Source organism: Haemaphysalis longicornis, unplaced genomic scaffold (assembly GCF_048455015.1).
Source record: "Haemaphysalis longicornis isolate Haplotype H1 unplaced genomic scaffold, Haemaphysalis longicornis Haplotype H1 scaffold_12, whole genome shotgun sequence".
NCBI lineage: Eukaryota > Metazoa > Arthropoda > Arachnida > Ixodida > Ixodidae > Haemaphysalis > Haemaphysalis longicornis.
Genome location: NW_027526225.1, coordinates 34418996 through 34432619, shown reverse-complemented (window position 1 = coordinate 34432619; position 13624 = coordinate 34418996). Strand labels below are relative to the sequence as shown.

General features: G+C 46.7%; 2 protein-coding genes across 2 annotated transcripts in view; both read left to right on the top strand.

Moving 5' to 3' along the window:
• Positions 1-13624, top strand: part of LOC144162556 (uncharacterized) — a 419428-nt gene that overhangs the window by 128483 nt on the left and 277321 nt on the right. The gene's annotated exons all lie outside the window — the stretch shown is intronic.
• The window catches only part of LOC144162557 (receptor-type tyrosine-protein phosphatase alpha-like), a 33806-nt gene that overhangs the window by 15937 nt on the left and 4245 nt on the right, over positions 1-13624 (top strand). Inside the window, exons 7-8 of the mRNA XM_077693147.1 lie at positions 4453-4581; positions 9117-9268. Coding sequence (XP_077549273.1) covers positions 4453-4581; positions 9117-9268 — 281 coding nt within the window. The remainder of the gene's footprint in view (positions 1-4452; positions 4582-9116; positions 9269-13624) is intronic.

Genomic DNA, 13624 nt, shown 5'->3' with positions numbered 1-13624 from the left:
AGTCAATGCGAAAAGCGCCTGTATTGAAAAACGCTTGCCAAAAATCAACTCATCCGCGCTAAGCGGAAACTACCCTCGTGCAAGAAGAGAACGTCCACATTTTGCGGACGTGGATAATGCATAATCTCGCGCCGTTTTTCCAAGCGGCGAAAACCGTGGGCATTCAGTGAAATAAAATGCACAATCATGATGGTGGTATAAATGCGCTACTTAATGTTGATGCTCCCACCTACATTTCGCTGTCCTCAGAGGACATCTCAACACACAAAGTCTTGTTGTCATCCGCATCACCTGAGTCCACGAAGGAAGGCGGCAAACTCCGCTTGGATGCGTCGGGCCTATCCAGGAGGGATGGCGAGCGGAGTAGGTCGGCACTCTGGCTGATAGGATTGACCACACGGGGATCGTTGATCTTCGCCAGGAGGGAGAACACTGGAGCTGGGCGTACGGAGGCCAGCCGCAGGCGGCTTGGGTGCAAGACGATAATGATTCGCTGTTGTCTTAACACTCGTGTCGGCTTTATTTGCTCCTTTCGGCTGCTGTGCGAGCCGCTTTAGATTCCAAAACGAACGGTGTTTTTGACCGACGCACGGCCTTTCTCGCACTGAGGCTGCTCTGCGATGTCGCTGCACTCAGTAGAGCAGAGGCTCGTGAAGAGGGAAGTGCCAGTCCAATAACGATGAAGTGGCCAGCCAAAGACATGCAATCGCCTCCTCTGAAAGTGACGTGGAGATTCGACATCCATCTCTTGGCTGTCGCTCGAAGATTCTTCGATCGGCGTGGTGACGCCTGGAGCAGTTCCCTCCAGTGTTCCCTCTTGACGTCTCCGCCGGCTGACTCGAAGAGGCCCAGGGTAGTTCGGGAAATTCGCTTGCGCTTTCGAGAGCATCAATACTTCCGTCTTAGAGCTCTCCCGGCTGGCTGGGAGGTGCACGGGGTAGTTCAGACAATTCACTTGCGGTCTCGAGAACGTGCTCACTGGGGGGAGTACAAGGTGTCTCGGAGAAATTGCTTGCACTGTCCTCATCAGACCGCGGCCGGAGGCAGTCGGCGTTTGCATGGTTGCCCTTGCAGCGGCGACACTTGCTGTTACAGACGGCTTCATCGTGACGGTACTCCCAGCAGTGGCCGCACCAGGGTGTCTTGCAGCCGCTGAGTTTGTAGCCGCTCTGACCGCACTGAACGCATCCCCGTCGCACACCTTTATATTCAAACTGGGCCTGTAACCCTCGCATATTTATGAATTTAGGAACCGCCTTGGCCTTGTCCGCCTTCGAAAGTCGCATGTCGGTCTTGATATGCTGGAGACTCCTCCACATCGGCTGGCTGACGTTCTGGACCTTTCCATAGGGGCTCACTGAGGCCGCGAGATCCACGCTGCTAACGGCGGGATTAAAGCGGGACACTATGACGTAGAAAACTTGTGTGCCCATGCAGGCCACAGGAAATGAAGCACCGTTCACAAGGGCGGCTCCTTTTCCTGTGACCTTGCGAGCAGCAGCAGCCGTAGCAGCCAATGCGCAGTACTTGAAACCACCCATGTGCAACAGGGTGTTCAGGCTATACCGGCTTACCATTTCCTCGGGGCCGTACATCAGATCATCTATGGTGACTTTCTTTGGGGCTGTGAAATAGAAGACATGAGTCTTGGTCTGGGGCTGAAAAAACCTCTCAGGACGCCAAGATGACGTGTCTATAAATATCCAAGAGGCGGGTCAGTCGTCACCAGGGTAGATGACGTCCTTAAGGGAGGGGCCACACCAATGCACAAACGTTGTGCTGCCCCGCCGGAACATAAAGTCCTTGGCACAATTCAGCCATTCAGGAATTTCAGCCCCCCAGCAGACTCTGTCTCTATTTCTGTAACTCGATTCAGCCACTAGGCCCAAGTGAAAAAGAAGCTGCGCATTAGTCTTATATACCCACAGCCTAATCTGAAGGTGTCAATGTTCACACCAGTCAAAGTTCTTGAACAAGAACAGGGCATTATGTAAATATCATGCATAAAATCAATACATAAATGATATGTTCAGCATTCCTTTATTAAAAATTTCATGGATGCTTGATTTTTGCAACAGTGAATGTAATACTAGATCAACTAAAGAACACCGTCCCCTGCTGTTGCCCGAGCTACTATAGCTCCTGGAGGCATTTAAGAAATCAAATGGCAACAGCAACGAAGGTCTCCGCTTGATAGGTTCCACGTCCCGCTTATCAAGCTCGTGGAGTAGAACATGGTTCTATAAACGTTCAGTAGGTTGCGTCGATTCACGCTCGTCTCCGCCTTACGGCAGGGCTGGCAACGAGTCACCCCTACACGGCGCAGTGGAACGCGATAAATTCAAAATGCCTTGAGCTTACCTCTAGCGTGTTTATCTTGAGAGGAACGAGACGGTAGAGGAACAGCATATCAGGTGAACTGGAACGAGAAGGGACGCATGTACTTGGCAGTGCCCCAGTTGACTATCGTCTTTTGTCGACATCTGCAACGAAAGGAGGAGATACGTGGCCCTTTTTGTTTCATGCTTCAACGCTGCCCAGTTAGCGCTGTGCTTAGTGCATTCAGCGGCTGCTTTTACGATTCTGGTGCAAATACGCCCGAAATCAGCTTCTTTAAAAAGCGCAGCTTTTAAGCAATTAGCTCCACCAAGGAGCGTTACCAGAAAACTATAATCATAGGCGCAGTCGAGAAGTTGAAAATGCTTTGCCAAGAAGTATGAGGAACAGTGGCGAGGAGGCAAGAAGCCCGTGAGCAAGGTTAGGGAGTGCGCGCTCGAGACAAAGTATGGTTAGGGAGGTCTCTGAAATCGAACCCGGGACCTTAACGCCGTAAAAACGGCGACCTAGCCAGAGGACCACCCAAAGGTTCATGGGGTATGGGGGTAGCTGCGGCGTAAAAAAAAACATGCCGGGCCAATAGGACAGAAAAAACGGTTTTGGCGCAGAATGTGCAGCACTTACGAGGAAAAAAGGGTAGATAGGAATTTTCACAAGTATTACAGCCATTCTGTCTCGCCTTCCCACGCCGCCTCAATTCGTGACTGGAAGGCAAATGCACACATCGATTTGTGGATATGGAAATAAATTATAAAAAGACGATAAAGGCGATAACCTAACCCCAAAACTAAGCCCAACAAAAAGCAACTAAAAGACCGCCGCCGCATGAAAAATAAGTAGACGAACCAGGAGAAAGAACGCTTCCCGTGAACGGAATCTGTCCTGGCTCCTTCACCCTAGGCTTCTCTGCGATTGAGTTCGTGGCGTGACCTCTCGCGTGTTGTTCGCGTCGTCAGTTTACGCGCGCTCGCGCCTAAAGTAGGGAGCACAGACGGCGAGTGGGTGCTACAGACGCCGAGTACGCGAAGCCAGTTTTCTCGGATTCTAGCACGTGATAAGGTGGTCCACTTTGGGAGAGATGTCAAAGCCCGCAGGAAGAATTTTCCCGGCCTGCTAGGTATGGAGCACTTTCACAGGCAAGTTCGCAAATCCATGTGATGTGCAACAGCCCGGACTCCTACAAAGGGAGAGGTGACGATAGCTCTCCTGTTTCTCCAGCCGTGCACCCCTGATGCGAACTGCGCCATTTTTTTTTCTCTTCACAGCAGTGGCCATTCAGGTGCCTTTTGTGTTGTCATTGACGACACATATGGTGAATATTTTCCCGTTTGATAAGATACCTTGTGCTTCCCCTTAATAGCTTTACCTAGAGTAGCTCATCGACGTCGTTCTAGTTTGTTCTTTAAAACTGTAGCCACAGGACCGGTTCTGGGTCGGCCGTATCCTCTCAGAAAATGAATTACTTGTTTAAATAGGCTTTGGTGGCAATATGTCGATACTAGTCATCAGAATTCTAAACCAATCACTACGAAACCATGTGTACTTGCGTCCAGTAGTAAAGAGTAAGAAACGTATATGCTACTGGCAGAAATGCATACATATATACGAACATTCATACAAAATTACTCAACTAGGTGCATGGGTACACTCACACATTACACATATTACACATTGCACACATTCACACACATGCATACACGCTTACATGCAGGCCCGTATACATGCATACATATATACATCCTCCCACGCACACATTATGTGGTTGAACATGGCGACGCTGCACAGGCGATAAGGTGCGCTGTAGCGGAGGACTTCGGAATAATTTTGACCTTCTGGGGATCTTTAACGCGCGCCGAAATCTCAAACACACGCCGTTTTCGCTTTTCGCCTCCTTCAGTAAAACGGCCGCCACGGCCGGGAATCGAACCCACGTCATTTGGCTCACCTACAAAGCGCCTTATTCACTGAGCCGAAGCGCTGTATCTATACAAACACACAAACACTCGCCCATAAATTTGTTGAGGAGGGGGGCGTGTCGAATAATGTGGCTTTTTTTTTCATTCGCCGCGTTTGATGCTCCTAAGTTTTGCTTTTTAACAATGATTCCTCCCACAGGCGGTGACACCAATATTCTGGCCTGATCTCAAGTGCATGGCGGCGTACGGGGACGTGACTGTGGAGCAGAAGAGCACACAAGACTTCCAGGGCCTTGTCGTCCGAACCTTCCTGTTGACCCAAAGCTCGGTGCGAAAGTTTTTTTTTTTTGCTTTGTAATACTCGTCTCAGCACCGCTTAGAGACCACGTAGAGATCACTTGTGGTTCACAACTGGGAGAAGTTCCTAATGCTTAAAAATCAATATTGTGTACTTCATTGACCTGCTTATGTTATCTGAAACCACCTAACGTTAGTTTACATGGGAGCAATCGTGCGAGTACTTCAGCCTAAAAAAGTCCTGCCTTCATTACTAGCATCGAAAAGCCTCGAGAGCAGCCCACCATGGTAGATAATGAAGTTAGGTGCCTTGAAATATGCAAGAAGAAAACAAAGTAGAAAAAAAGCCCTCACCCTTTTAATTTATGTGCCATCTATGACTGCCGTGGCATACAATTTGGCAGTCGTATGTTCATAGTTATATCCATGACTGTGCGTGGAGATTGGCACAAGATGTTGCGAAACATTTCAGTGCTTCTTTTCGTTCGTGAAGGTTGGTGTTAACTTCGGGCACCTCACTTATTATTAATGCCGCCCGTGAAGCTAGGTATGGTTCAGTGGGCATAGCGTGTTTACATGTATTGTGTTTGTTTCCCGAAGGCCGAGCTGAGTTGAGCGCTACGGGCTTAAGGAGAAACCGGGGAGGCTGCTTTGTTATTCGCCGCGCTTTTGTGTCCACCCGACGAACGTGCTCGGATACGACGCTTACAAACGCGTCGGTCACGCCATTATAGTTGAAAGCGGTGTTAGATTTCGAAGGATTTCGTTGCGTTTGTTTGAGAAGCCAGCAGAGGAGGACCGCTGACGTTTTAACGACCGCGAATACCGCCACGAGAATCTCCGAAGAGGACGGGAGCTAAAGGTCGATCAAGGGGTCATACCTCCGGTCAAACATAGGAAAAGGTCCCTAGACGTGCTGTTTGTGACAGTTGCACCGCTCAATGTTACTGGGCGAGGTTTCAGTTCCCCACACGTCTGAACCTGGCGACTCGGAGGCTGTCATGCGTTAATAGGTAGGCGACCAGGCTTTGTTAGGCCCTCCACGTCTCTACAAAGCAAAGGAATTCTCGCGAAGCGGAGCACAAACCTACGCGGGCACGGTATGACAATACTTTGAGACGTGCCGCCTGAGAGGCGAGTCAGGTCGCTGGGTCTGCTTTTAGTTGGTTGGTTTTAATTTCTGTTATATTTTTGTTTTGCCGAATACCTTAAGGTTTCTGTATGATACTGAGAGAGGTGGGTCACGTGACTATTTTGACTCCACCTAGCTTTGTCACAATGGCCAATCAGTGGCCTAGTTTGGGCTAATCAATGAGCCATCCTCACTCCCAAGTTGTGATGTCCCTTTTGAGGGCGGGGTTTTGTTGGGAAAACCCATGAGTTTGAGGTTTTTGAAATCAAGAGAAAGGGGGACAGAGAGACAGGAGATTAGAGGCCGAGAGCGGCGAGCTCCCACTCGACGTGGGCCTTGCCCGACCTCTTGTTTGCGATCATGAGCCATGAGTTGTAAATACGCAGTGTAAATAAAGTGTACATATTGTACATTGTGAGTTTACTTGGAGTAGACCGTCGTCGGCTATGTGCCATCGGCCAAGGAACCAGCAATCGTCGTTTCATCAGATCACCTCATCGGATCATTACTTCGATCATCAACCTTGTCGACCTATCACACTTTGAATGTTAACTGTTGGTTACCTAGGAGAACCAATCTCCAAAAAAATGTATCACAACGTCGGAAAAAGCGCAAGAAATTGGCGATCAGGTAGACACATTTCAGCAAACACTCCACAGATATGACCTTGTCTACAACCACTTCAGGGGCTTGAAGAAAAACTAAAACCTGGTTTTATTCAGCTTCACTCCTGAGCGATTGATGTATTGAAGATATATTCACAAATATTTCACTGCAGCGCAGCACAACATCAGAGTTACGTAATACCTGTGAAAATACACCCTCGTTGTCTGTCTATTAACTGAGCATTACCCAAGACGTGATACTACTAAACAGCACTAGAGGCAGCACTACAACTGCACAGTCATGCGGTTTTTAGGGGCTTGGTTCCGCACCTGCCAAGCACACAAAAACATCGTGTGGCGTTACAACTATCTCGCAGGAAATTGGCTGGTGAGAAACAAATGCTCAATCTCTTTTACTGATGATGAAGATAAGTTTATTGTGAGTATGCGATAAAATATACAACTGTTATCAATCATTGTAATGCACTGAAGCTCTATGTTTTCTTCGTTGCTCCATTCAGAGGGCGTTTACGTGCAGCAAAGGTTATAGTCATGATTTGGCTATTCCTAAGGGTTAATCTAATTTGTGCAGAATTCATTGAATTTTAGGAAATTCGTCACCAGGCATTACATCCAAAGATGTACGTTTGTAGAGGTTGCCCCGGCAACGTCCAAGAAGGCGTAGGTAGATTTTAGCATATGTGACTACTGGGATCTGGGTATACCTGTATTCAATAGGGTATCAGTGATAGTATTCAGCTCATCCACCACAATGGCTTCCGATATGTTTTTGACCACATAAGAATGTCAATGCCACTTAATACCCATGCCAAGAAAAATTTTCTTTTATTACCAGTGGAAAAATAAACAGATGAAAACATTCGACATTTTACATTAAATGTTTGTTTTCCTCACTAGCACATTTACTGAAATTTTAAGGCACGTGTAAATGCCTACAGTGCCTAAATTATGGGCTGCGGTAGGCGTAGGAGAGTAGGTGACCTTTGTCGAAAATATTTTCCTAAAGGCTATGACTGCGAGGAGCACGCCGCAACGGCTTTTTGGAAACGCAGTCAACCGCTGCCCAAACTACCGTTCGTAGGCGTGGGACCGTCAGAAAAAGCGGTATTCTGACAAATACCCACCAACACAACTACCCCTGCTATGTTACCACGAACTCTTCTTGGAGTAGAATTTATTTAAATAGTCTACTGCAAATTGTATTGGAGCAGCCCAAGTGTCTAAGGTTTATACTTGCGCTCGAATGGTTTCCAATTGTGGAAAAAGGACCTTTTATGCTTAAATGGCCTCTACATTAAACCCATGTGGTCGCCTGGTTCAAGTGGCATGTCATGTCTTCACCCGTAAATTGTGCAGAAGACGTCTTCCACAACTATACGGTCCTCTAGCATACCATTCAGTTTTATTTGTGACTTCTTCGTATATGCTCAGAAAAGCTCGTTTGCCCACAGCTGCTCCTTGTTTACACCAGTCCATAATGATAAGCGTCCTCAATATATAGTTACGGGGTGACAAGGCGCATGGTGTGAACCATGGAAGAAGCTAACGATAATATACATGGCAGCCATGGTTGCAGAAACGGCGGGGTTATGCCGCACGTAGTTCATCTTCGTTTTCGGAGTGGTGTCTGGAAGGCGCAGTGCTCCACTGGTTTCTTTCTTCTCGAAGGCGACCACCACGTTTGAGGCCGCAGTCCAAGACCAGCTGCTGTAAAGATAACAGACAAGATGGAAACTATGAGTTCCTACGGTCATGCGGCCACGGATGAAGATGATGAGCTGCATGCCACGTGGCCAGAGTACAGTGACGCCCACCACGGCTGAAAAGAGGCGCTGCAAACTTGGGGCCGCACCCCACGAGAGGGGGGGCTTGAAAATGGTCTCATCTGGTCACGGCCCCTCATGTCTTTATTCTCGTCGGTCACAGACTGGGGTCACTGGGCTCGGGGCATCGACGTGCTAGATCGGCTAATGGTGGGGCTGTCCACGTAGTCTCAGCCTTACCTTCGGTACCAAGACGTTGCGGAGCTGGTCCGAAAGGAACCAAGCATGTTACGCCGCGGCGGGACGCTGCACATGAAGCTACGAACCACGATTTTATAGGCAGCCAATGCTGCAGTAAAACCGGGGTTGCGCCACGTGCGACTCATCTTCTTCAGAGTCGACACTGCAGATTTCTTGACTCGCGTACCAATATTCCATTTGGGAAAGTTCATAAACTTAAGATGAGACATTTTAAATTTAAGCAAAGTTGTAACTCCAGGTCAAGTATTTGAAAGGCGTCGTTCCATCAATTTGGCCTTCAATTTCAGCCAACGCCAAGAGCGATAAGTGAAAAAGTGCCAGCTCCGACTAAGTCAAGTCAGCGCCTGTTACGCTCGTGAAGTGAAAGCGTCAAATCGCTCGTTCGTTCGGAAGGGATGGGGTGGGGAGCATTCGATAGAAGAATTAGAATAATCTAGCTCTTCCAGGTGAAGGCAGTGACTTCTGCGCTTACGCAGTAAAAGCACCTTATTCCTCCTTACTCTTAAAGAAAGGGTGGAGAGGCGGCCCGGACAAAAGGGTTAATGGTGCGTGCGGTCTGAATACATTGTGCTCCTCTTTTGTGTCACTTCGATGCTGTGTGCTAAAGAAGATACCCTTTCATCTTCTTTCCCACACAGTCGCTAATTTTCTGTTGTTGGTGAATACAGAGTATTAAAATGCAGCGCTTTAGTTAGATGCTCCTTTTTTGGGTGGCTTCTGTGTTATTGTACGGGGCGTTAATATTTATTTCCAGTGACCGGGACGTTCTATTTCGTTCTTCCAGGGGCCACCCCGTATCCTAAAGCAGTTTCACTCCCAGTCCTGGCCGACGCATCCCAGTGTGCCCAGCTCAGCGAAAGTTGTCTTGGAGCTCCTCGAGCATGTACAGCGCTGGCAGGCGCAAGCGGAAGGAACACCTGTCGTAGTGCAGTGTCTGTAAGTTTGCAAACTCCTCGCAGGAATTGCGTTTATGGCGTTATATTTAAAAAACGCAGGATGCACCGCAGTGACTCCTGCAACTGACTTTCTCAGGAATTTTTAAAGAATACCTCAGACGGCTCTACTTTGCTGTAGTGTAAAAATTCCTTACAAGTTCACCTTTTTACGGGCATCAACCTTTTTTTCTGAGAAAAAGCTTTTAGTCTACGTTTAAAGCTCTTCCAGGCAAATGTTTTTGGAGTTAACAATAAAAAAAGAATGACGAGACAGAGAAAGAATCTCAAGTAGGCGGGACGACTGCTCATACAGTGAGTTGTTTAGTTTCTTCTACTAGGAGCCACATTTTTTGCCTGAACGATTCTCCCTTCTATTAAATCAAAAACGTTTACGTTGGACCAATGGCGTCCTGTGCAAAAAATAATGAATTTCCCCCTAGACTGGTTGGTCGATCGAAAAGCAATGATAAGATCTCTGGACACTCGCGCGTGCGAAAAACTAGGGTTCCATCGTGTCAAAATATATATTTGAAATTCGAGAAAAAGAAACGCTTTTAAGTGAGGCAATACACGCATCGATCATGAGGAAGGGGAAAATTTGCATGCATTTATATTGTTTGCACATGCGTTCACATAGTGCGCACAAAATCGTCGCATCGGTTCGTTCTTCTTTGCTATTTCTGTCTTTGAAGGTGTGATGATTAATGGTACAAACGTTCAGTGAAAACTGGACGCAAGTTTAGCCTTTCCGGTCTTCTAGACTATCTTTATGAAGGGGTAGTAGTTTTATTGCGAATCCTTCAATTCCTGTTTTTCTTTTTAAGGCATGATTTTAAATTGTGACTTAAACCACATCGCATTCACCCCACCAAACCTTGTTCAGTAAAACCGTCGAGCCATCATTCCATTTCGTAATTGTGCTGTTGTATTCCGGAAAGCGCTCTATTCACTCCCATCAAGGTTAAGTATGTCAAGTAGACATGTCTTCAAAAACATTAGGCACTGATCACTATAACATTCAAATCAAAATCTCTCGGCAGCAGCCAGAGGAGCAACAGATCGCTTTTGATGGATAACCAATTGGAATAAATTTCACACCACAGTGCCACTTTTAACTACAGATGTCCCCAGATACTTGAATTCTTTAAAATTTGAACATTTGCTTGCTTGAATCAGATATATTTACGCCATAAACCTAAAGACCTCTGGCTCACATGAATCCCTGGCTGAAGAACGTTATATTACCCCCCCCCCCCCCTGGAAGAGATAACATGAGTAACCGTAGCAAGGACGACAGTCTAAATTTGGCCTTGTTGGTGATGCAGTCTTGTACGTAGGCTTAGCGCAAGGCAGACACGGGACGAGACAAGACATGAGACGAAGGCAAGCGCTAACTTCCAACTAAGCTGATTTCGAGAAACAAACGACGCCCCAAAGCCGAGAAAAAGTACACAAAATTATTAAGAGATAACACACTTGCCATGCGCGAACATTCCATGGCCTCAGGAATTTCAACTCTTTATCGCAAAGAACGAGGGAGGGGCAGGTAACACATTCCGTCTTACTCTACAATCTTTTCCGCTTTGATGATTTCAAACCTGAGCCTGCTTTTGCTTTTCCCTATCACAAAACATTTTTGTATATCCGCCTTACATTTCTTTAGAACCCACTTTCTGCAGTGCAGTGCGAGGAAATCATCACGACTACTCATGACATTGCGTGCGTGTTCGCGAAGCCTATCATTCAAACCGCGACCGGTCTGTCCTACATACTGCTTACCAAAACAGAGAGGGATCTGGTGCAGCACATTTTCTGCACACGATACGAAGAGGCTTTTGTACTTCTTGGCACATGCTCGGTTTACATTTGCAATAGATCGTCTTGAATAATGGGCCAGTTCTTTCGGGGATGAAAACACAGTACTTTTACACTTGGGCGTGCTCCGATGTTTTTCGGTTGTCCGATAAGCCATGAATATACGGAACCACGGCGAATTCAAGCAGGGGTAATGACGTTTATTGTGGGTGAGATTGTTTTGATGTATTCGTGTTGACCAAACCTTCCGCTACTGATATCTGTGTGTGCGCGGGATAACCAGCATTCGAGAGCCTGAAAGACTGCTGGTTGAAACTACTGATCAGTAGGAGGGGCACCACTTATGTAGGGCATTGCGAATGTAGTGTACCAGATCTCTCTCTCTTGTGGTAAGCAGTATGTAGGACAGACTGGTCGCTTTTTAAATGATAGGCTCCACGAACACGCACGCAATGTGATGAATGGTCGTAATGGTTTCCTTACACTGCACGGAAGCCCGTGTCTTCTAAATGGTTGTAAGCCAGATTTTCAAAAATGTTTTGTGATAAGGAAAAGCAAAAGCAGGCTCACGCTCGAAATTATCGAAGCGGAAAATATTTGTAGAGTGGGGCCGGAATGTGTTATCTCCCCCTCCTTCGCAGTTTGTGATAAGGAGTTGGAGTTCCTGAGGGTGTAGAATTTTCGAGCATGGCAAGTGTGTTATCTCTAGATGATTTTGTTTATTTTCCACTGTTTTGGGGAGGGGTATATGGTTGTTTGCTTCTCGAAATAAACTTTGTTGCAAGTTAGCGCTCGTCCTCATCTCTTATCTCGTCCTGTGTCTGCCTCGCGCTTAGCATAAAATAACGTAGCAAGGAATCGCTCCTGTCTCTAGATATTAGGGGGACTTCACATAATGTTACGAACTCAGCTACATGCCGAGGCTCCGCTTCTACTACCTTTGAAGATGCGTGTCTCAACATGTGGCTCTGAATTTCTCCGGCCGCAATGCAAGAGCCGGCATTGGACACCTCACTTGTAGTAATTCTGGACTTTAAAGCAAATTAACATTGCAAGCATCGGTTATAACCCGTCTACTAATTTTTGTTGTTGTAGAACACATACTGCCCGTCGTGCTTCAGAGTCCACGTTTCAACGTGTTAAGTGCGCCCATGATTACCCTTTGTGAGTTCCTACTAGGTCCATAGGGCAGTAACAGGATATCGTTGAAGAAGCAGTTCTAGTAGCCCTAAAATGGCCACAACCCCGTGGTGTGCCATGTGCTTTTCACAAATCTGCCCCACTAACACTGTTCACACGGTCTGATTAAGAAATGCTCAAGCAATGAGCATCCTTAAATATGCACTTACGGCAAGCCGGCACGCAAGTCCTTCACCAAAACACCCCAAAAAAAGGACCGGATGAACAAACTACGCCACCTTTGGAAAAGAGATTCTTGCCATTTCTTCAGCCATTCCGAATATCTCTGCGACAGTACAGGGTATGAGGCTCCCGCACAAGACGTGCTTTCAAGAATGATTTATGGTTCGTTAAAGCTTGCACGGCAACCTGCAGAGACAGAAGAGGTGGACTTAATGGCGTGGTAAGCAGCAAATCAGCATGAAAACATTCACACGAACACCTGCGCTTTCCCGAATAGAAAAATCCTGGCCGGAGCATCAGGCTCTATTTTCACTAGTTGTTGTATCTTTCTCTACCCCTTTGCTTTTCTCATGGACCTAGTAGTTTTTCTTACCGCAACACCGAATTGTATTCTTCGCTTTTTCTAACAAATGTTTATTCGATTTATCAATCAATCAATGAAAGGATACCAAATACTTCACTTTATTTCACGAACTTTGGGAAACGCGTTGCTTTGAGAATTCTTTAACTTATTGTTCTGTTATTTTGGCCTTCAGGCATTTTGTATACACGTCATTGAACACAAAGAAACGAGATTTTCGTCCGACTTAATCTTCTAATAGTTTCCACTAGAGAGGCTCCTCACTTCCTTAAAAGGAAGTATAGCGACATTTAAACAAGGAGCAGAATTCCGTACATGGCTGGAGAGAACTATAAGTGCAGAACTGCTCCAACGAGCATCCTACCGCTTTGTACGCGCACAGGGCACAACCGGCCTTATAAACAACGACCAGACCATAGCAGCCGGCAACGATGGGTAACCAGCGTGCCGAAAAAATTCTGTGTATAGAAGGCACGCTCCGTAACTGGAGCTAAATTTTATCTGGATCCTCAGCAGCTTCGCTTCATTGGCATTGGGTGCTAGAAATTATGGAATATTTAGCCGTCGTACCAACCAACACCGATCGTATCGCTTGGTACCTAAAATACGTAACATCATCGAGAATTTACTGTTCAGTCGAGCCGCGCTTCCTAGCTATGCAAACTTCTGCTTATACAAGCAAATCACGCTGCAACCGAACCCGCATGTCCCACTGGCAGTCCCTAGCTGCGAGCATTTCCGTTCACTTAAACATTCGAAAACTGTCAACTGGGGCTTTACGTCGGGAAACGTTTTTTTTTTTTTACGTTCAGCTGATTT